The sequence below is a fragment of the Ursus maritimus genome, unplaced genomic scaffold (assembly GCF_017311325.1).
Source record: "Ursus maritimus isolate PB19 unplaced genomic scaffold, ASM1731132v1 scaffold_14, whole genome shotgun sequence".
NCBI lineage: Eukaryota > Metazoa > Chordata > Mammalia > Carnivora > Ursidae > Ursus > Ursus maritimus.
Genome location: NW_024423786.1, coordinates 27,575,298 through 27,600,008, shown reverse-complemented (window position 1 = coordinate 27,600,008; position 24,711 = coordinate 27,575,298). Strand labels below are relative to the sequence as shown.

General features: G+C 40.9%; 1 protein-coding gene across 1 annotated transcript in view; it reads left to right on the top strand.

Moving 5' to 3' along the window:
* The first annotated feature begins 800 nt into the window (after positions 1 to 800).
* Positions 801 to 24,711, top strand: part of SYNPR (synaptoporin) — a 296,784-nt gene continuing 272,873 nt past the window's right edge. The window contains exons 1-2 of the mRNA XM_040628595.1: positions 801 to 959; positions 1,074 to 1,139. Coding sequence (XP_040484529.1) covers positions 942 to 959; positions 1,074 to 1,139 — 84 coding nt within the window. The 5' untranslated portion in view covers positions 801 to 941. The remainder of the gene's footprint in view (positions 960 to 1,073; positions 1,140 to 24,711) is intronic.

Below are 24,711 nucleotides of genomic sequence, written 5' to 3'. Positions count from 1 at the left end.
TTCATTTGGGGGTTATTTCTTTGGCAAAGGATCTCAGTGGAAAAGCATGAGTGATAGAGGAACTTGTATTTCAACCCCTGTTTGACCCCTCATGAGCTGTGTTATTTATACCTTGGCTAAATCAGCCTCTGTGAGTCTCTTTTTTACCTTCAACGGGGTCATGATAACTGGTTTGACCTCACACAGTGACCCCGAGAATTACCCGTCTGGAACACAGGCCCATATTCAAAATGACTCTGTTGTCCTCTCTCCCCTCTAGCCACGTCCGTCGGTCCGGATCCTCTCCTGGTGCTGGGGCAAGACGCCGCGTTACCCCATTCTCGGACGCACCCTCGCACCTGGCGCCGCCTGGCCGCGCCGAGGGCGGTCCCTGAAGGCGTGCGGGAACCAACGAGTCAACAGGCTTGCTTGGGTGTTCGGAAGTCACCGGACCTCACACATGTCCCCAGGTAAGGGGAGGGTGCCCTTCTCTTACCTGCAACCCCTTCTTCAGTCAGGAAACCACGTTGCGGACGGAACCGGGCGGCTTTCCCCGCCCTCCAGCCCCGAAGTTTCCGCGGAGCCCGTGGGCACGGGCGCGCGCGAGGCTGAGGCTGCCCGGAGTCTGGCGCTCGGCCTCGCCCGCCCCTCCCGGCTGCAGCTGGCCAATGGCAGCCCTCCCCGGGCGCTCCCCCTCCCACCGCCTTTCCCCCTCCCCGCCCCCTCCTCGCCGCCCGGCTGCCTCAGCTCGCCGCCCCGGAGCGCAGGCTTCGCGGAGCGCACGGCCAGCCGAGCGTTAGCCACCCAGCGCGGGCCCCGTTCTCCCCGGCCCCCGCCGGCTCTTGCCCGCCCCGGGCCTCGCCCCTCCGGCGCATCCCGAAGCGGGCTTCTGGCCCCAAGGACGACGCGGCGGCGCCCCCCGAACTTCATCCGAAAGGGGGAAGACGGCGCGCGGGCGAGCGATGGACCCCGTGAGTCAGGTAGGGCGGACCTGGGCAGGGCGGCGGGAGCTGGGGGCCCCGCGGTCCGGAGAGGCGCCGCAGCCCCTGCCTCACGCTCTCTTTCTCTCTCTCTCCGGTCTCGCCCGTCCAAAGCTGGCCTCCGCGGGCACGTTCCGGGCGCTGAAGGAGCCCCTTGCCTTCCTGCGAGCCCTGGAACTGGTGAGTGCGGGCTGTGTGCGGGGTGGGGAGACGGGCAGCGAGCCGTCTGGTGAGGAGAGGTCGGGAGGGGCGCCTCCGCTCGCAGCCGCCGCGGGCCCGGAGTTCGGCCCCCAGTGCTCGAGACCTCCTCACTCCGAAGGTGCCGCTCCGGGCTGGCGGGGACGGGCTGGAGCGACCGCGCTTGGGTCGGGAGTGTGGACGGGCTTTTGCAAGCCCTCCGAGGTGTCGTCTCACCTCCCGCCGGCACACCAGCAGGGGCTGCTGTCAGGAGCCTCCCCGGGAGATGGGGAGGTGGGGAGCGCAGCAGATGGAGGAGCCGCGGCTGGGCTCTCGGCCTCACCTGCACTTCTGCGGGGGGCGGGTGTGTGTATGTGCGGGGAAGGTGAAGGCTGGAGAGGAGGGAAGGCCTCCACTTGGCCAAGCTCGAAAGTTGATCAGCATGGGACAGCTCTTAACCTGCCGGGACTGGGATGCTGAAAGCGCTGTGGTCCACTGCCCTGCGGGAGCTCCACCGAGGCGTTTCGAGGCTTCGAATGCTGTTGGTGGGGAGAGCAGGATTCTTTCCTTCCCTGTTATAATTTCTCTACCCTGGCCACTCCTCGAGGGTTCTAATGATTTTTCCAGAAGACCCTCCCCCCAACCCCCAGTCTTCTTTGCTTAGCTCTCTTTAGCCACTGGGCTCTCCGAAGTTTTATTACTCTTCTGTTTTGTCCCCCTTAAAGAAAAAACAAAACAAAACAGAAACACGCTGTCAGTCCTCTGGCAACCTATTGACAAGGAGTGAGGCACAGAAGCAGTCACTCAAAGGGCCACAGAGCAACGTTAGTGTTGGCTTAGATGATGGTTATTCAGAGTGAAATCTGCAGGTCGCACATTCCCTCTTGCTAGGAGCAGTGAGGGGCAAGCAGACCTATCTGAACAGAAAGTTCAAAGCCCGTCATGTAGCATTAATCACAGGCCCTACCACTGACTAGCTGGGAAATTATGTAAGAGCATGCTCTGTCCTCCCAGATCTTAGCTCCAAGGGCTAATGTCTGGCTTTGGCTACACAACTGTGGTGCGTGTTGACGTGGATGATCCACAGGGTAATCACATTTGCCTTGTTTGTGGACCTGCATAAAAATGCACAAATATATCAATTTGGCATACATCAGGGCAGCACTTGGAAGGCTTGAACCTTGTTCTGGGATGGCCATTCTAAAACAGTTTTCCTTACAGCCAGGTTAAACAAAGCAAGCAGTGCTCACAGTCCGTGAAACTTCCAGTCGGCTTTCTCAGAATTCTGCCAGCATTCATTCGTTCAGCCACTCGGTAAACATTCCCTGTGGAAGAGCAGAGGTTTTTGATCAAAGTGATAGCTCCATTGCCAAGCCATTGTCTCTCAAAACAAAATTCAAAGAGTTGACATCATTTTGTGATATCTCTTATTGTCTCACATTGTCCCTTACCTGACATGTTAATTTGTATTCTTTTCAGTCCTGTGACAACATTACTTCATGCCACGACTCACCGCACAGCCTCCATTGGCATATTTCAAAGTATAGTAAACCTGGATGAATTTGTTTAAAATGCACATTTCTGGACATCAACTCAAAATATTGGGAATCTGCATTTTAAACAAGCTCCCTAAATAATTCCTCTGCACTTTAAAGTTGGAGGACCACCACCCTAAGCTATCCAGATTCCCTCCAAAACTCAAAAGCACTTTTTACCTTCAAGCTCTTGCTAGTTCTCTTCATACTCACACCCTAAGCCTAGAATAAGTGTTAGTCTTTTAACCTCAATTTAAGTATTACCTCCCTGAAGATTTCTCTCCTATTTATTCCTTTCCCCTTTCTCTATCCAAAGTGGAATGATTCACCCCATTCTTTGGGCTTCCATCACATTTTATTCATGAGAGTTTATCATACTGCATTATAGTTTTTTTTTTTTTTTGATGCGTATGGGGGGAGAGAAGGAGAGAGGTGGAGAGGGAGAGGAATAGCAGAACATTTATTAAAACTAAAATATTTATAGTCTTTTCTCTCTTCTAGCCTCTGAAGTTCTAAGGTGGAAGAGCTTTTGCTTGCAAATCAGTGATTAGCTTTTCATTTATGGAAGAGAATCTGAATAAGGGACAAACAAAAACTTAAAAAGTCATTTAAGTTGGTTGATCTACCTTTTAAAAGAGCTAAGATAGAGAAATGAGAGCAGAGAGATAGAAGAAGATCAGTTACTGAGAAAGTTTAACAAAGCGGAGAGAGGGAAGGAAAATATATGTTACATGTATGCATTGGTGTGAGCAGCCAATCTGAGGCATCTTTTCTGTAGGAGATGGTGACAATGAGAGATTGATCTTTTAGCAGGAAATTTGTTCTATTCCTCTCTGTGTTCCCCACTAGTGCCTCTCATAGTGCTTGGTAAACAGTAAGTGATTAGCAAAAGTTGTAAATTGATCATGACAGAGCACTAGTAATACCCCACTTTCTCCTTTTCTATGGACAGCAGTTTTAAATTGGTACTCTTTAAAGTCTTTGAACCATAATCCTTTTGTTTTTCAGTATTTATGCTGTAGAAATAAAAGTGTGTGTAGAGATATATGTTCAAGGATATTGACTGCAACATCATTTGTAGAGGAAATAACTGCAAACAATTAGTAAGTCCATTAATAGGAAAATTGTCACTATATGATTCATACATGTTGTGAAATATTATACTGCCATTAAAAAGAATGAGTTAAATTAATATGCATTGACCTGGAGGTCAGTATATATAATCGTCTTTGATAAAATTGTCAGGTGCAAAAAAATGGGTTTCATTCTTAGTATTTGATAAGTTGTTAAATGGAAAAGGGTGGCTTTCATTCTTTCAATCAACAATTTATTCATTCAGATTTCAAGCTAACATATATAGATCATAATACCATTTTTGTAAAAATAGAAAAGGTGGGTGGTGCCTGGGTGGCTCAGTAGGTTAAGCATCAGACTCTTGATTTTGGCTCAGGTCATGATCTCAGGGTTGTGAGATTGAGCCCCACATAGTGCTCTGCTCTCAGCGGGGGACTCCACTTTTCTCTCTCTCTCTCTTCCTCTCCCTCTGCCCCTCCCCACCCCCTTGTGCTTGCACATGTGCGTGCACTCGAGCACATCCTCTCTCAGGTAAGTAAATTAAAAAAAAATTTTTTTTAATAGAAAAAGGAAAATATAGTGTGTGTGTGAGAGAGAGAGAGAGAGATTTGTCTGAACATAGAGAAAAACAAATGTATACCACTATACTGTTAAAATTGATTTCTTCCAAAGGGTGTGATTTGAGGTGCAGTGGGGAGAGGAGAGGGTAAAGGAAAGCTGTGGTATGCAGGAAGAATCATAGGTATATCATTTGTCCACAGTTGTGCACATGAGTAATTTTTAAAAAAGAACTCATATTTTGAATGATTTCCTATGGATTGACCATACGAAGTGGTATTACTTCTAAAGATATCCTCTGCTTTTGGATTTATAGCCTTAGGGGTAAAATGCACTGTATTTATGTGCTCTTTGCTTAGGAAAGGCTCATGGATGCAGCATATTGAAAGTTTAACGTATAGAAGTCAAGCCTTCAGGGAAAAGCTTTAGCTAATTTCAAAGACCTTGAGGCAAAACTCCCAATTCTTAATCTCTACTTAAATGAGGTCAGGGACTTCTCGCTATCTTTTGAGTCAAACCCCAAGTTTAATACATAGCACTGATTCCAGTGGTCTGTTTTATTTATTCCCTGATGATAGAATAGATCCAGCAAATCTCTTAAAATGTCCTTTGGAAATGTTTAAAAAAATTAAATTTACCTTATTTCTTAGACTTACTCTGAAATACTAAGTTGGTAGCGTCCACTGATCACTTATTTTGCTACTTCAATTCTTTGCCAGTAGGAGGACTTCAGTCTTCTTCTTCTTCTTTTTTTTTTTTTCCTTTTTAAAAATATTGTCAGCACATTCTTTCTTCTCTCTATATTTCAAGGCTGTGAATATACGCTTGTGGATTTATGTGTAATGGAATGTGGGGACCCCAACACATCTATATCACCCAGGACCAGAATTGGTGCAGTTGTAAGTGCATCAAAAGGACTTCAACTCTGCAAATGATACTTGGCATAGTCCTCTCATAACTTGATGCTGCAGGTCCAGATTCCATCATTCTAGAAATAACTGCTAGGTCAAGTTGCCTGATTCCTCCAATTCTTATTCTTTGACATCCATCTCAAATTTTGCTATACCATTTCTGCAGCAACCCCGGACTTCACATTTCCATTCTGCCTTCCCAAATGAGATCAGCTAATCCAGAGATGCAATGCGTCTGATATATGGGTTGTAGGGCTGCTACTTTATTTAAATGAAGGCACCTGCTTTGCATAATCTTCATCCCTGAATCTAAATTCTGAACTATGTTTTTCAAACAAACATCATTCTGCTTACCTGATATTAATAGCATTTATAATCCTGTTATTGATAATAACAAAATGAAGCAATAACATAATTAATATATCACCATTTCAAACCTTTAATGAGGAAAGTAAGAAGAGCTACCTTTCTCATGCAAGTTTCATATGAGGGACTGTATTTCAGTGCTTTCAATACATCATCATGTCAAATCTATATGACTAACATTTCCATTTCACCACGAAGCTCGGGGGTGTTAACTAACTCATCAAGAACAAAATTGTAGGAAATGGCAAAGCCAAGATTTGAGCACTCTCACTCCAAACCGTCTTCTCTTAAATGGTATACTTTTTTTGCTTTCTTCAATGTGGCAGGCACCTGCTGTACCTTATCCTTAATCCTCAAAGAAATGTTAAAAGGCAGATACTATCTTATTTTGCAGTATTTATCTCACCCACTAAGATATATTTTTGAAACCTTTTCTGAAAATGCCAAGGAGTGTTTGCATTTAGAGATGAACATAACACAAGTCTTTTATGTTTGTCTTTTATATTGTTTTATTTTCTGTTCGTTTTTAATTAGCCAAGGTAGAGCTGGTTCTAATTAAAAATTAGTATCTTTTCATTTAAAATATGTAGAAAAAGACTATGATTATTGAGCCAATAATTTAATCTCATTTTATGGTCTTCTTTTTTTTATTTTCTTAAAAAAATCTGTGTGCATGAGTCAGACAACTCTTTTTTTTTCCCCTAAGTATAAACAAGACAGGGAATTCTAACATACAAGTTATTTAAATTATGAGCAGCAATCTGTCATTGAGGGTCTGATGTAATTTCAAAGCTACATTAATGTGGATATAATTATAACTTTCTAGCCTCTCAATTAGTGACAAAAATCATATGCAATTGGAATATAAATCAATAAATACACTTTTCATAAAAGAGCAACTTCCCAGTATGCTAATGGATTCATCACTTAATGCATTTCCAAGTTTATTAAGACAGTTGGTGTTTGGCCCCACAAATACAGAAACAAAGTGAAATGTATTACTTATGGATTTGAATTCTGATTTTATTCTTCACTAGCATGGTGACCTTGGACAAGTTATTTAACTTCACTTGCTTCATTTTTCTCATCTATAGATTGTATTGATAATGGTTCCTTCTTCAAAGGGTTGCCATAGTGATTAAATGACTTAATGAAAGTAAACTTCTTTGCACAGCGCCTAGGCTATAAAAAGTGCTCAACAAATGATGAAGATGGTGGAGCTGCCAATGATGATGATGATGATAATGATAATGATGATAATGATGATGATGATAATTATGATAATGATTTGGGTGATCCTGGGGATGATGAAAAAGGAGAAAGTAAAAATCCATCAGAATTTAATTTAGAACATTATGGCAACCTCTTGCAAGTTAGGGTCTTGGCAAAATTCTGAAGTAGAAAATCTGTATTCACCTTGCATGTACCTCTTGGAGCCCCTCTGTCTATATACCATACTGCTATGGTGGTTTTGTTTTGTTTTGTTTGTTTTTTCCATAGCATAAGTGACTCTGCAGGGACTTGCCCTTGGAGTATCCGCATTTCAGAGAACATCGCAGAGAGGATACTTGGTTCTCAGGAGTTTTTTTGTTGAGGTGCAGGGAGAGACTTCTCCTAATCTTTCTCAAATCATAATCCATAGACATTGCTTATGTTTAGAAGACATACATGTATCCAACTGAATTCTCCAGGTTGTAAATGGAAGGTCCTTATAGGATCAGCCTCAGCCACTTACTAACCACACCCTAATACCCAGCTACACCTGGCACTTGGGAGTCTCCCAGGTAGGAACAGGGTAACAATCCTGCCCTCATGCTCAAGTAGGGATATTATTCTTTGTTCTGTGTTCCCCCAGAGGATTTATACCTCTTCCTGATCCAGGTAAGAAAAAGAAATGGGTCATGTGTTAATAGAGAAAAATAATAGTCCCTAAGGAATGTGTGTAGAGGACCATGACTTTCCTTTGAGTCTTCATCTTCTGCAGTCATATATTTGACTTTGGCTGTATTTGTAATTATTCTTATTCATTCTATTAGCTTAGCCTTTCTTTGAGAACCTGTTTCCTCACATAAATATTGGGGACAATATCCCTTACTTCTCACAGTGTTGTAAATTTTAAGTGATATCAAGCATCTAAGACACTTTGTAAACTATTAAATGTCCTCCAGAAGTAAAGATAATTGTGATCATGATGATGGTCATGATAAAGAATTGCCTTTTTTCCCAATCTAAGTGACTCTGGATAGCATAAGATAACTGCCCTAGCGTGAAGGCTGAGACATGAAGTATGAGTGTCTTATCTCTGCTCCTGGAGTGTCTGAGTCCTTTCCAGCCACCAGCCACCCTTTAAGCCTCTGCTCCAGTCTCTTTGATCTCTTTGGAACCTACAAGAAAAAAATGATGCTGCCAGTTGAAACTGATGCCTCATCAAAACTTAGGGGAGGTCCATCCTCACCCCTTTTAGCTCTCATACTGAAATCCAGTTTCTTGCTCTGTACACATTTCACATTTCTTAGATGTTTTGGAGGACTGGTGATGGTTTCTTGCTGATCTGATGAACTTTTGCACATATCTCTTCCTCTGCATATAATACTACCATTCTCTTCTCACCTAGCCCCATTTAGCTGGCAAATTCCTCTTGTCCGTTCAGGTGTCAGCTTAGATGTCACTTCTTTTGGGAGGACCTCTCTGAGTAGGCAGGTCCACCAGAGGTCAGCCTCCTGTTGGCTCCCCAAGCACATTCTTTAACGACTTGTTTGAATTTTAGCTTCCCAGACATACTAAAGGCTCCATGAAGACAAGGATATTGTTTGTCTTGTTCCTCAGTACATTCTAAGTATCTAACACAGTGCTTGACAGAGTAGGTCCTCAGTAAGTATTAGTTGAAGGAAGAGGGAGGAAGAAGAGAGAAAGAGAAAAAAGACTGAAAAAAATGAATCTTTGGCAACACATTGGATGTGGTGTAAAGTCCCCTTCGTGATCTTCATTGTGAAGAGGAATTCGAAGGACTCCTATAGAAATAATTGTTTAGCACTTCCTCTTGGTAGTGGAGGAGAGTAACTCACATCAACTGACTGACCTATTAAGGGAAAGAGGGCAGTTGTAGGCATACTCCTACTGCGCAGTGAAGGAGGTGAATTCTTACAGCAATGAAAGTGAGGACTGAAACAGGCGCAGGTCTGTCTTGGGTTCAAGGCAGCGACTAGAACTGCCTTACCAAGAGTGTTGCCACTATTTCATTTTGACCACTGTCCTGCTTGCTCTCTTTGTGTGTTCCCTTTCTCTTCCCCTTTAGCTTATTCTTTCCCTGATTCTAATCTAATGTCCTAAGAGAAAGAATGTGATTGGCTTAGCTAATGATTTTTTTCAGTGTGACCCAGCTATCAGCCCCAGGCCATATCAGGCTATGGATCAGCTGCCCGCGGATCAAATGCCCACCACTAGTTCTGTTGTAGCCTGAATAAAAAGGATCATGAGATTCAAAACATGTCTCCTAAGATTGTTCTTTCGGGGGAAGAGCGGAAGGGATAACGCTTTCGGTCATGGGCACATCATGTACAGTGAGAGGTCTACATGTCTGGTGGAAGAGTAAATGGTTTTTTTCATGAGTACATCTTTGATTAAGGTAGCACTAGCAATTTTCTCAAGGAGGAGGTATTGCATCTTTGAGTTCTGGGACCAGAATTCCTGGAATTCTCTGTGATGAGATCTTTTGGTGGATTCACATTGATGATGTTATTGGAGGTTTGTACCTTTGGCCCTTTAGCACACAGGGCTCCATGAGCTTGTGCCATCTTGTTCATCACCTCTTCCTGAAAGGGATGATGAAGTTTTGCCTGTGACTAGATAATCCATTTGTGAGGGAAAATGTATTCCCTCAAACCACATGCACTTCATCGTTATTCATATATTGGTAAATTAATTGAGCACTGGCCCTTAATGTTAGAAGACTAACTACTACATTAATTATTTCTTGTGTTTATTCATGTGGTAGAAAACAGAAACACACTAATGTGTACTTTTTTTTAGTTTAATATTCTTACCCCAATTAAATTTTTTGTCCTGAATATTTACTCATGAAAGAGTCATTGGCTTGCCTGGTGTGATAGGTGCTGTTTGAGGAAGGGGAGGAGAGGAATTGGTTGACAAGCAAGAATCACCGGGAAAAAAGGCAGCATGGGGCTTGAAAGAGCATGGGGCTTTGGCATGAGCCTTATGCTGGAAAACTGGCTCTTCTTTCCAGCCATTGAAAGTGGAGCTGACTACATAATCATGCTGCTACTTGGGGTCCACAGCCATCAAAGGAAGCACATAAGAGTCACGTCTTTTGGTTGCCAGTAGGGTTAAGTAATTTAATATTTGCAAAACCCCCAATGGAGTATCTGGTCCATACAAAGGCTCCCTAACTGTATCTAAGGAAGAGATTGTTAAACATGATGGTATGTTATTGACAAATGCATTTAACATTTCTAGCACAGTATAAACATAAAAGTTTGCTCAATTTATTATTGCCATATCATTTTTCATTTCTATTATTATCTATTAGAAGAACGTTATGAGATGATCACAAAATATATATAAGTAATAGGGATACTAATACATAGAGACAAGCACTTTACTAAATGCTATACATGGATAATTTCATTTAATCTCACAATCACCATTGAAGGACCAAGCAATATCTCCTTTTGACAGATGAATAAACTGAGGCCTGGAGAGATCAAACTACTTGCCTAAAGTCATTCCGCTAGTAAGTGATAGAACCAGAATTTGAACCCATTCAATTGGGTGCCAGACTCCTTCATCTTAATCATTTTTCCATGTTACCTTTGATTAATAGTGATCTCTCATTACCCCCAGCTCTTAAAATTAAATGATTTCTCCAGTGAAAACAGTAGGAACAGTATATATCGTTCCTTCTTAAAAGTCATGTCTCCTCAATCCTAATTCAGGTCTTTTTTTCACTCATGCTGCCAGAACACAAACAATTTTAGTACCCCCACAATGACTAGGAATGTCCAAACCCACTCAGGAACTTTTCTACTCCTCAAAATGCTCCTATTCCCTGAGAAAATTTTGCTGATCTTGTGTACCTTTTCTAACAAAATCTTTGTTCAACTCATCTATTGTGTAAAGAAATTCAACTTCAGGAATGTGTTGTGAAAACATGCTTATGAAATTTCTATAGAATTCAGAAAGGATCTGGATATTTAGAAAGATGTGAACACTTAAATTCTTTTTTAGACGTCTGATAAGTTACTCAGGTCAAATAGGTTCCATCATGGATGCAGAAGGAGCAAACAAATTTTCGTCTGCCCTTTGTGTGTATGTGTATATGTGAGCTGCCATCCTTCGGATTTGTTGTTTTGAAGGATTTGTGTGCCAAATAAAAAGACATACCCCCTATGGCTTTAACAAGAAGTGCTCACATATCCATCTGGTCTACCATGAGAATGCCTGGCTGTGCTCTCATGCCCTTAATTCACCTGATGGTTTTGCCTACACCTGATAGACAGTTGGCATTCCCCCTGGGCTCCTTCCTGAAGCTGGGATCCAGAAAAATTGAGAAAGCAGAAGGGTTAGATTGGAAGAAAGAGTGATACCAGGAAATTACTAGGCATGAACCCATGATCTGAGTGGAGAATGGAGATCCTGGGAGATACTTAAACTGAAAAATGGGGTAGCTGGATGAGTAGGGATTATGATGGTGACTTAGGGTGTGTTGGCTTTAGAGCCCCAAGCTTGGGTTCAGTTGGAGAACTTGGGTGTGTTCATGGGCAAATCAGTTTTACTGAACTTCCAATTTCTAGGGATTTTACCTACATCAAAAATATGTTTACATGATAAAAATGAATTAATGCTTGAAAAACTTTGGATGAATCCCTTCCTCTCCTTGAGCTGTAAAATGGGGGTAATATCCATAACACAGTGGTTTGGAATAAAATGAGCTAACGTGCATACAAGTTCCTATCAGAGAGCTCAATAAATGTTGACTATCGCTGATTCTAGAAAACGAAAGCTCAGGTATCCGGGGAATCTTTCCTGTAAGTGCCGTGCCTGATGCGTTACTCTTAATGTTCATCTCTAGCTGCAGCTGTTTGAAGAAAGGGGGGAGGCTTATTTGCATGTTTCATAATCCTCTACTAGAATTTATATAAGAACTTTTGTTGCCAGAATCACATTGCAAATTCTATTTATGAAACAGTGGAAAGCAAAAGCATAATTATTATATATGAATTTGAAATTTATCTTAAAAGACATGTACTTCATTGGTTTAAAAAAAGGAATATGTGTGAAATTGTTAACGGTGTTAAACTCTAACTACTCTAGGGGAAACCACTAAGTTTACCAGTCACAGTAGGTAAATTTGAAGTGTAAATATTATACTTTCTCTTCTTTTAAAGTTACGCTAAATTGCTGGCTGATTTGTGTGTGTCTTTTATTTTATTTATTTTTATTTTTTTATTTATTGTTTAAATATTTTATTTATTTATTTGACAGAGAGAGACAGCCAGCGAGAGAGGGAACACAAGCAGGGGGAGTGGGAGAGGAAGAAGCAGGCTGTTAGTGGAGGAGCCTGATGTGGGGCTCGATCCCAGAACGCTGGGATCACACCCTGAGCCGAAGGCAGATGCTCAACCACTGTGCCACCCAGGCGCCCCTGTGTGTGTCTTTTAATGTCTGGCTTTATTTGCTGCATTTCCCTCATTTGGTAACAGAGAGAATACTTGGGTTTGACTGTCAGCTCTGTGACTGACAGCTATGTGACCTTGGACATGTTACTTACCCTATCTGGTCCTTTCATATTTATACCAGTGAAAATCATGATAACTAGCAGGCAGAACTACTGTGTTCATGAAATGAAATAACGTATGCAAAGAGTGATGACACATAGCAAGCATTCAATAAGTACTTATTTTCTTTCCTTCTTTCCCCCAGAATATGTTTTACCATCAATGTGTAGAAATAAAGAATTGGAAAATTCACAAGTGCAATTTTTTTTTTCTAGATGTTCATGGATATTTTGCTTCCCTCCCTCCCTCTCTCTCCCCCTCTCTCTCTTTCTCATACGTGCACACATGCATTCTTCATGCTGAAGACCATAAAGATCAGGTCTACATAACCCAAATGAGTTTGAGTGGGATAGCAAGGAAAGAATGATTAGACTGGATTGTCAAGTCCAAGATCAGTGTCCCAGACACATTGCAGCCCCAGGCTGCCTGCAGACTTTGGCAAGGTGGCCATGAATTTGTGAAGCTGTTTTCCAAAACAAACAACATGCGTCTTTGTTTTAAAAAAGGACAAAACTCCCATTAATAGTGGGAATTCACTGTAATGGCTATAAAGAAATGACCTCTTGCTAGGTGTCAGGCTGTATATGTCAGTGCTACCTACATTATATACATAATTTCATTAATACCTTACAGTCACCTTATAAGGTTCACTTGCCTAAAGTTACAGAAATAGTAAGTAAATGACCAAAGGAGGATTTCAAGCCATGTCTTTCTGACCCCCTGCCTCTTCTGTGCCTGCCATGATCCAAACATACTAAGTATATATGTATTCTGGGGTGGATTTTTTTGACATGTTATTTAAAGCCATTTTATTCCTAAGTAATATATTTATTAATTTAAAATCACAAACATTAGGTAAATAAAAATTACCCAGTGTCTTTCTACTGAGAGTTAACTAATGTTGGTATTTTGGCAAATGTTTATGTTCATGTAACTTTTTTTCCTGCAAAAATGATATGTTAGTTTGGTAGGGCTGGCATAACAAAGCAACACAAACCGGGTGGCTTAAACAACAGAAATTTATTGTCTTATATTTCTGGAGGCTAGATGTCTAAGACAAAGGTGTGGATAGGGTTGGTTCTTTCTGAGAGCCTTAACGGACAATCTGTTCCATGCCTCTCTCCTAGTTTTTGGTGGTTTGCTAACAACGTTTGGTGTTCCGTAGCTTGTAGACGATACAGTGCCTCAGTTTCAGCCTCTGTCTTCACGTGGTGGTCTCCTATTGTCTGTGTCCTTTTTATGTGACACCAGTCATATGTCATTACAGTCCACCAATTGCAGTTTGATATCATCTTAGCATATTTCATCTGCAATGACCCTGTTCCCAAATAAGGTCACATTCTGAGGTACGAGGAGAAAGGACTTCAACATATGAATCTTGGGTTGGGGGTGTAGGGTGTGGACACAATTCAACCCATAACAAATAGGTTCTTAGAATAGGCACGGTTTTGTCACCTGCTTTGTTCCCCTTAATATATCATGAATGTATTTCCATGCCACTAGATAAAATGTCTTTCTCCATAATTTTTATGGCTATATATTATCACATTGTATATACCTGTCTTTGGAAATTATTTAAATTTCTAATTTATGTACTTTTCCCATGTGTATTTATAATACTTTTAACCTCCAAAAACCAACCCTTCCTTCAAGATAACTGGTTAGTATACTTCTGTTATTATTTGCTTAATTTCTAGATATAGAATTTCTAGTTCAAAAGGTTATATGTTTTTAAGGTGTTTGAAACAATTGTCCTCCAATGAGGTGGCAACAGTGTGGGCATTATTATTTAAATGTTTTCCAATTTTATAGATGAAAGTGAAATCTTGATTATGTACTTTAATTATGCATTGAAATTGCACATTTTAAATAAGATTGTTTATATTCTTATTTTCTTTTGGAAATATTGTAACGAACAGAATGGATTTGTAAAGCGATAGCTGACAGTGCCAAACTCATGGCACTATTCATGTGGACGTTTATATGAGCTGCTGCCTTAAACTTTCTGGGTCATTGTACTACTCCACCATTTGGAAATTATTTAGGTTGCTATACTCTAACTTGGGTAGAAGGAAAATACTAAGCCATCCTTTCTCTGAATTATTATATAAGAATAGATTTATGTAATGTTTAGAATGCCAAAAATAATTACTATTATTATAAATTCTTTATAATATAGTTTTATAATATAAATTTACTATCCTATTTGCATTTTATTTATATTACTGATATTAAACTTATTTATTATAAGTAACTTATTATTATTTTTCTTTAAATGATACTCCTAAATGCTGGTCCATATTCAGTACCTTTCTGAAATGTGAAGCTCATGTGTATGTATGTAGTGACTCATGTATAGAAATTTATGCCATACCTTCTTCAGGTTTGAGACTCTTGGAACGTTAATAATTCTTTTGAAGGAAAGGCAGAGTGGAGAGAATGTTACTGCACCATCTGAGGAATCCTGGGGCATATCTGGCACTTGATTGTAGAATGCCCTATCGATAAAGTAAAATAAATTCAGCAGCTGCCTGCTGCCAAGGACATTTATTTCCTCTCTTTCTTGGATCACATTCCAGACCACACTTGCTATCAACAGCATTAACATTATGGATGCACTCTGCCTGTGACTTACATATGGCTATTTTGGGCCACCTTGGCCTCCCTGTGAATTAAAATAACAGCTGTTAGCATTCATTGTATACTTACCGAGCTCTAGGCACTTCACTAAGTGCTTTCTGCATGTTATGCCATTTAATTCTAACAGCCTGTTAGAATGTATGCATCATTATTTTCCCATGTTTAAGCAAAGAATCTGAGCCTTAGAAAAACAAATAATGTTTCAGTGTGTACAGTCGATAATAGAAGAGCTGAGATTTGAACCCAGGTCTTCTGTGCTGAAAATGATCCTGTGTACTTAACCTAGCAGTAAGAGAGGAAGAAAAGTTCTGATTCTCTCCCAGGGACCAGCTCCCTAGGGGAAGAACCATCCTTAGCCAGCAGGTCTGCCCTCCACAGCTGTAAGTGAACCAAGATTACACCTGAAGGGCCAGCCCCACCATTCAGCCAGACAACTTGTACCTATCAGGGAAAAATCCACCAAGGTAGTGGTTTGACTGAACCTACTTATTTGTCTCTATTAGGTGGTAGATTCTGTGATGGGCAGGCAGAGAAAAATTCTAAGTGCAATCCAAAGCACTTTTTTTAAGTGGTTTTTTTTGAGTCTACTTGATAAAAGAATAAATGAAAGGATGGTTTTGATTTGCTTTGAAATGATCTCATTTGATCTTCTCTTTATTTTATTTGTATGAATTAGAACCACAGTTGCCTAGGCAAATGATGGAAATATACCTAGAAAGAGCCGTAGGAATGGATGCTTCCTGCCTTTTCAGATTGTCAATAATTCTCTGCCACCCTTTAAATGATCCCCATCTGCTTGTAAAAATGCAAAGATCCTTGAGATTGTCAATCTTTTGTTTTATTGATTTGTTTTGGGAGACACTTAGTTTCTTCCCCCATATTGGTTTGCCTGCCTTTGAAGAACACAGGAAACATGCCCAAGGCCATTTGGCTGGTAAACATTGGGGCCAAAATGCAAACCAGGTCTGCTGGGGACCATGCACATAATGTGTGAGGAAGCAGGAAGCAGGCAGCCACAAGGGGCAACACTAGTGACAAGAGGCATTGGCATACTTGAACATGGATTTCTCCTTAGAGGAACAGCTGCCTCGTGACCATCCAGTTCTTGCTAAGTGGGACCACAGACCCATTGTGTCCAGATATTTCCACTTTTCTTGAGAAAACAGAAAAAAGGATTTTGGTGCTAATCTTGGGAAGTTTTAACGGAGGAAGTGTCTTTCATTTTTCAAACATTCTAAGAACCATGTTCTCAGAATAAACAAAGCATGGCTCAATTGCGAATATGTCCCACAGTCTCCGGCTTGGTCCCACTGTACCCCGGAGGCTTTGTCTCTGCACCCCCAAGGACCTGGTCTAGCTCTCTTCTTGCACAGGAGGTTTGCAGGAGCCATTTGTCTGATGAATGAATGAGAACTTTGGTGTTCAGAAATTAACCCTAACTTGGTTTTTGAAATGATGGAATTTAGTTGAGTCCACAAGTTCCTTTTGCCTTTCCTTGGATAAGATTAAAAAAATGTTTCACTGGGTATAAAAAGCATGAAAATATAGGGACTATTCTTGGGCCAAAATCTTAATGGAATGGAGGCAGTGGCTCATATTGTTAGAGTAGGCAGTTAGTTATGATCTAACCTAATCCTACACAGGATACCAGGAGTCCAGCAAGGAGGAAGTCATGGCCACCTATTGGGAAAGGCAGACTGGCAGCACTCCACAAAAAGCCAGATCAAACCAGACAGGCCCAAGATGGCAGGTGCCATGACAGGAAACCCCTGACCAAATTAGGAAGAAAAAGCAGGAAACCCTGAATTCCCACCCCAGGTGATGAGTGTTCCACCCTCTAGTGAACAACTGTCTATAAAAGATAGAAATACAACCCCCAGTGTGGGGGCTCCCTCTCTCCTACCCCCCTCTTTCTCTCACTCTCATATCTCTAGAGTATATTCTTGCTTTAATAAACTTTCCCGCTTGTGTTGCTCACCCACTGTGTTGTGCCTCTGTCCTTGAATTCTTTCTCGTGACAAGACCAAGAACCTTTGGTGACACCTTTAGGACAGGCTGGGTTGAGCACCAGGAGGGCCCTGCAACAACATTGGCAATGCAGGGTAAGTTAGTAATACAGCTCCAGGTACTGGATAAGGTATTGGGAAGAACTGAATTTCTCAGTCAACCAGTATAATCTCAAAGAATTCTGTTCATAAAAAGTGCAGTTTAATTATGTGTTGTTTAAAGAATCAACGAATAAATGAATCCTAATGGGAGGGGATTCTGAGTATTTATGTAGATTAGGACTGTCCAAAAGAATATTCTGCAATAATGGAAAGGTTTTTATCTTCACTGTCCTATACAGTAGTCACTAGCTACATGTGACTACTGAGAACTTGAAACTAAAGAACTGTGTTTTTAATTTTATTTATATTTAATTAATTTAAATTTAAATAGCTAATAGTGGGGCACCCGGCTGGCTCAGTTGGTTGAGTGCCGCACTCCTGGTTTTGGCTCAGGTCATGATCTCATGAGTTGTGGGATCAAGCCCCGGGGGGGGGGGGGGGGCTCTGTGCTCAGTGGGGAGTCTGCTTGAGATTCTCTCTCCCTGCCTCTCCTTCCACTCACTTTGCACTCCCTCCCTCTCATAAATAAATAAATCTTAAAAAAATAAATTTAAATAGTTAGTATTTACCATAGAAGTAGCTAGTGGTTACCACATTGTATAGCAAAGTGGAGAGATTTAGCCCATCCTTCTGGTTTACAAGGGGAATGTGCTGAACTTCAGTAAATAACTTAGATAGGGACTGGCTGTTACGTAGCAGAATATAGTTATTGTGAAGTGGCTCTGTTCCTTAGAACTATCATTTTTACATTTATTGTTCAGTACACCTCATGCAGTGTTGGTGGCAACGAGTTTTTCAAACCAACTGGTAGAAATTTGTCAGACTCTGGATTTTCCAAACTTTACCATTCTTCGGGTTATCCTTTTTATGCATTTTATATATTTTCATATGCTTATGAATTTTATACATTTACACATCCATTTTATTCATTGAAATAAAAAGATTAGACAAACTAAAACTTTTTCTATTTGTCCCTGATATGAAGCAAGATGACTGTTTTCAAAGTTTGCATTAATTTCTTAGCACAAGAGTATCCCATAATAATAGTTAGGATTTTTTTTTTAAGATTTATTTATTTATTTGAGAGAAAGAGAGAGAGCATGAGCAGGAGGGGCAGAGGGAGAGAGAGAGAGAGAATCGCAAGCAGACCCCTTGCTGAGCGTGGAGCCCGATGCGGGGCTTGATCTCATGACCCTGAGATCATGACTTAAGCTGAAACCAAGAGTCAGACATTTAACTGACTATGCCATCCGGGTGCCCAATAGTTAGGATTTTTTAATGAGGATATGCATTTCATTTGGGAAGCAGACTAAAAGCTGCAAAGATTGCTTGGTATTATGTGATGCAGAGAAATCAAACAGTTTCTTCAGTGTTTAGTTAGCGAGAAATCATGCTGACATACTTATTCTATGATTAGAAAGGTAGTCTGATAATGTTTTGACAGTGGCCATATGAACAGTAGCATTGGCATTCAGGTGCACACGTAAGAGGGATAAGAGAATGGCAATCAGATTAAAGAGAGTGACCGTGGTATAGCTGTCATGGTTGCGGTGTCAACCATATGGATAAGAACTGGGAACGTGCAATTCCATGTGTATCACACACCCCATCCCATGTAGTCACCCATAGAGAGTATGGAATTTTAGAAATAGCCCAAGTATCCTAGTTATATAGAATCCTGGTTTGGATACCTGGAGAGTAAAACCATAGTCACAGGTGGCATCTCTGAGGGTAGTGTATTGGGAAGTGATACCAGGGAGCAGCCACGAGAGACCAGGGATGTAAAATGCAGACTGAGGCAACACAATAGAAGGGCACATTACAGAGTTGCTCCCCCTTGTGGGAGATCCTTGCGTAAACGCGTGGGGCTTCCTGAGCAGCCTCATGAAATGCATCTCAGAACTATCCACCCAGGGGACAAAAGGATGAAACAGTAACCCCTTGTCTTCCATCGCTCATTAGTCAAGGGAGGCCTCATGGAAGTTAACTCCTGTCTAATATGGGTTCTCCAAGAGCAGACTCTGAGCTAAGGATTCCTATAGTTTATTTGGGAGGTAATCGCAGGAAACAGTGCTAAGGGAGTGGAGAAGTAAAACAGAATGAAAAGTAGGGCAAGAGAGAGTACATTATTTAAAATGTTACCACTATTGGCAACTGCAGGTTAATCCCACTGGGAAACTCTAGGGACCAGTGTAGAACACCCATTGGCTATAATTGTATTACCTTGCTACCCTTGTGTGCAAAAGAAGCTAGGAAATTAAGTTTTTAGCTGGGCATGTTGACACATCCAACAAAACTGTTTCTGAGAGAGAGAGAGAGAGAGTGGATCTTGGGGAGAGAGTTACCAGTCTCTGACAAGATACACCATAGATGTTCTTCAAATTGTTGCTGTATTCGCCCCTTTGCTTTGGCTGAGCTAATAATAATAATAATAATAATAATAATAATAATAATAATAATAAAATAAATTCCATCCTGATTCTTCAGTGTATCAGAAATCATTAAACAGAAATCATTTGGTTAAGGAAAAACAACCCACTCAAACTGGCTTAGAAAAAGTAGGGGGCGCCTGGGTGGCTCAGTTGGTTGAGCGTCGGACTCTTGGTTTCAGCTCAGGTCATGATCTCAGGGTTGTGGGATCCAGCCCTGTGTTGGGCTCTGCACTCAGCCTAGAGTCTGCTTGGGAATCTCTGCCTCTCCTTCTCCCTCTGCCCTCCAACCTCTCATGTGTGCACTCTCTCTCTTTCTTCCTCTTGATTAAGTAAATAAATCTAAACAGAAAGAAAAAAAAAGAAAGAAAGACAAGAAAGAATAGGAAGGAATAAGATTTATCAAAAGACAAGAAGTTAAGTCAGACTTCATGAGAGAGAAAGAGAGGGAAATGAGATCTGGGAGCTGGAAAATCAGCCAGAAGAGTTTTCCGAATCACCTTGCTGGGCCCTTGCTATATCTGCTCTTTGCTTCTCTTTGTGTCTGGGCTCCATTTCTATGATTTTTAATGTAAATATCTTGCTTTGCTTTTTTTGGTGTTGAAAGAAGGCAATATCTGCCTCAAGCCTAATTCTAACTTCACAATTCAAGTGTCCAACAACGTTGCTCTTGGCACAGATTCTCAAGAGAGAGGAAATGACTGACTCAGCCTCCTCTATGGCATGGTTTACCCTGGGGTCCTATTACCAGATTTAGGGTAAGGGACAGGACCATATAGTATACAAGCTTAGCCAATCTGGGGGGAAGGAGATTCTTCAAGAAGGGGCAATGGGTGGGGAGAAAATTGTTGCTATTTCTACCTTACTGATGATACTTTTTTCAAGTATGATAAAATGCAAAGTTTATAAGAAAGCAGAGCCCCAGGAATTTGGTAATCAAAGCTAAATCACAAACTCCCAGGAGACTGATGGTAGTAGTTTCACAATAATTGAGAAACTAGCACAGAGGAGATATCTCTGTGGGTGGTGACAGTCATTTAGGTGTTGGGGATACTAATCTTCAGACTTCTCTCCTGTGCAGCGGGATGAGGTACTTCTGTGTCTTGTAGGTAGTAGCATCATTGAATTCATTAATCATTAGAGGTGCTTGGTATTAAAATTAGCAGCAAATGATGAGTGTCCTTGATTGCAGAATTGGGATATATTTTTCACTTGTGGTGCTCAAGAGTGATTTGGATATGTTTTGCTAACTGTTCCAAGTTTCTCAGCCAGTTTCAAAAGAACTCATCATCACAGCAGAGCGGGTGGGGCTACAAAAATGGGGGGCAGAAGAAGAAGGGAATATGAATTACTTCCAAGTGATGACTTGCAAATTGTACTTTGGCAATTGACATTTTATGAAATTTGTTACCCAGAGCACCTTTTAAAATCTACTTGAATTCTGAGTTGTGATTGTGAATTCTAGAAGGTGCATTGCCTCTATCTATTGTGGGGAACAAAAGTTTTACTACCTAACAAGGTTCTTGTGGCTGGTCTAAGAGTTAAATTGACAAGCAACAGATGAACAGGAGAAAAACAGAAGTTAATAACATGTATATCTCCTATAGAGATAGGAGTGATCCAGGAAAACTGAGTAACTTGAAATGGCTAAAGCCAGTTACCTTAAATACCATCTTTAGCTAAGGACAAAAAGAAGATGTTGAGAATAGGGAGTCAGTTACGGGAGGTTGCCAGGAAAAGCACCTTAAACACAGATAAGGTTGTCATGCAAATTTAAGTCCCCACTTTTGCATTGATAAGAGTTTGTAGAGATAAGAGTTGTAGAGGCTTGTCATCCTCTTCCTGTACTCCCTCACAAATGGAGATTTCTCTTGTAAATGTCAGTGTTTCTTACAAAAGAATAACTTCTACTCAGTTTTCAGAGCTTCTCCTGTGTTTGCAGTTGTTGTTGTTTTTGTTTTAATAATCAGTCTAAAAGGATACTTCATCAAAGAGACATATTTTCAGGTACCAAATTCTGCTCTCCTACTCTATCTATCCATCTATATGCCTTCATTCTAAGGCAGTGTCAGCATGGAACTGCTGACTCCAATGCCTTGGTTAAAAAAATGTGTCATGGGGCTGGTATTCACCAGCCTGGTGCCAATCTTCAGGTATGCTTTAAGAATAAATTAATTATGGTGGACTCTGTTAGTCCCCTGCCCAGATCCACTGTACCAGGCTAGTGCACAGCCCTCTCCCCTTCCCTCTGCTGTTGTGAATGTTAACTGCTAACAGGTCAGAGCTGCCCCTTTTCTAGAGAATTGCCTTTGACTGAATGGAAGCCACCATACCCAGAAACTTACACTCTTTAGGGAAACCTACAGCCAGTAACAGTCTAATATAGGGATACAAAAGCATGGTTCCCCTGCCTCAAGGAGGGCCCACCTCTGGTATGATTCACACTTCAGAGCCCTTGGTGAGGGCAGACTGTAGCTCACCTCTAGCTGATACCATGTCCTTGTTCAGCTACTTCCCTTTCTCTCTCTTTTTTCCTAAAGAGTACTCCCCCAATAAATCAAGAGTACCTGAATTTTTGTCTCAGGCTCTGGCTCTAGGGAACCTGAACAATATAGGAATGTTACTGTAGTTAGACCTTATTTATAAAAAAGCATATTGGCAAAGGAAGCTATAGAGGGTTCTGTTTCTGTGAAATACTGATATTAAATGCAGTGAAATATGATTTAGTGAAAAAACTAGATTTGAAAATTTATGCTTGAATTTTTGTTCCATGTGACATTGAACAAGTCACTTTCTGAGTGTCAGCTCCCTCATTGGAAAAATAGAAATACTAACCTTCCTTTCATTGTCTGTTATACTAATCTGGTGGTTTGTAGACATAGCCTCTTTTCAGTAGTGTTACACTGACAAGTTGGAGAAATATGTCTGGATATTTAGATGTTTTGGATAACCTTTAGGTATGAGATGTGCTTAGCACAGTACCTATTATAGAGTGGGCCCTCAGAAAATGTGAATTTTGAGCAATTAGTTAAAAATATTTATATTGAAAAAGACATACGTTTTAAAGTATTAACTGACTTAAGAGATAGCTCGAGCCATAGAACAAAATCTAGAAAAGGCTTGTTTAAAAAACAAAATTCAACTGAATAAATTTGAAGATCCAGTTGGTTTTACTCGATGATTCATGAATTGGGCACATCCCATCTAGCAGGTAGGAAAGAGTCCCTAGGAATTGTACAAAATGGAAGGTTTTTTATAGGAAGGGGGGATGGGTCAAGGAAGTTATTAGCAAAAGAAAAGAAAGGATTGCTTCAGGCAAGGTCACTTTCCCTTCGTGGGAAGGACAGTGGGCTTGTCAGTTGGATTACCTCATCTTCCTGGGGTGGGGGGGGGGCCCAATTACTTCATTAGTGCTGACCAGGAATTTCCTGACTAAGACTGCATTTCTGGGGGAGGTTGATAGTGCAGGTAGGTTAGGTATTAACTACTGGTTTGGTGACTTAGTCTAGCATAAAGTGACTCCATTTGTGGATTTCTTTTAACAGGCTCCCGTGCAAGGATCTGGCTATTTTTTTTTAATTTCTTAAAATTTTTAAGAGATTTTATTTATTTTTTTATTTATTTGAGAGAAAGACACCAGAGAGAGAGAGGAAAAGAGAGGGGGGGAGAGAGAGAGAGAGAGAGAGCATGATCAGGGAAAGGGGCAGAGGGAGAGGGAGAAGCAGGCTCCCTGGACCTGGGCAGGCTCCAGGACCCTGGGATCATGACCTGAGCCCAAGGCAGACACTTAACCGACTGAGCCACTCAGGCACCCCTCTAGCTATTTTTTATTTTATTTTTTTAAGTTGGATTGGTATGGAAGAAATGGATCGAGGACATTGTTTGGCCAAGTTATATTGAGTTTGATGCATATACCAACATTCATTATTTTGAGAAATTTATTTTTGTGATGAAGTATATGAACAATTTAAATTTCCTACAGTATTTCTTTACCAAAGTAAATGATTTTCTGTCCTGAGTCTATGATGTGAATCTTCTGAAAATGACATATTGTAATTTATACAGGTCTTCCAAATTCACTGTAACAGGCTTGTGCTTAAATACATATGATTTAATGAGGCAAGTTGAACTATTTTAGAAAATTCTCTGTAGAAACTTAGCAGTAACTAGCAGGTGTATGCTCATGGCATTAATTTGTGTCACTTCTTGACACTTCTGGATTTTGTGAAGTTCCTACCTTGTCTTCTGCAGCACAAAAAGATTCAAATATTCACTTGATGTCAAATGAATTAATTTCACTCTAATATTGAATGTTACACATGGAATGTATGCTCCATGAAGATGAGCTTGTCTGTCAACTTCACCTCCACAGTTCCATTACCTAGAGCTGTGCCTGTTTCATGGTAGGCACACAAATATTTCCTAAATGAGTGGATGTATGAATAAATGAATTAGTTGTTTTTCCACCTGGAATGTCATTCCTCATCAACATCCCTTGTTTCATCATTTTCTCCTCTAGAACCATCTCATATTCCCAGATTGTTCCTTTACTTATTTTAGAAATTTCATAAAAGAAATTTCTTCCTCTATTTTGGGAGGCTCATGGTTCTCCTGTCTGCTCTCTTGAGTTAGGCTGATGTTTTCCACCATAAACTGGGCTTTTGCAGCAGGAATAGAATAGGGTTCACATCCCAAGGAGGTCCTATGTAATTAATTAAACCCTCCCACTGGGTAATTCTGGGCAGTTGAGGAGCAAAAAATATACTGTTGCCAAGGGCTGTAGAACTGATTCAACTTTACCTTGAAACATCACATGAATTCTCCAATGAGTGCTTTTGGCTTCTCTTCACTTCTCTTTTCCTATTCTAGGACTGTTCAAAAAAGCTGTTCATTCTGCAGTCAGTGATAACATTTAAATGGCAAATTTTCTTGGAAAAAGTAACAGCTGGGTTAATTTTATATTGTATAGTAAATGGCTGCTAGCAGATCCTTTTCTGCAGGTGGGTTCTCTTCTAGGGGAAAACATTTGGGAACTAAGGGGAGAAAGAAAGGTATCACCAATGCCAGTCCAACTCCCAAAATCAGCTTGAGAATCAAGTGAATAAGAAAAACGTGTGTGTGTGTGTGTGTGTGTGTGTGTGTGTGTGTGTGTGTGTGTGT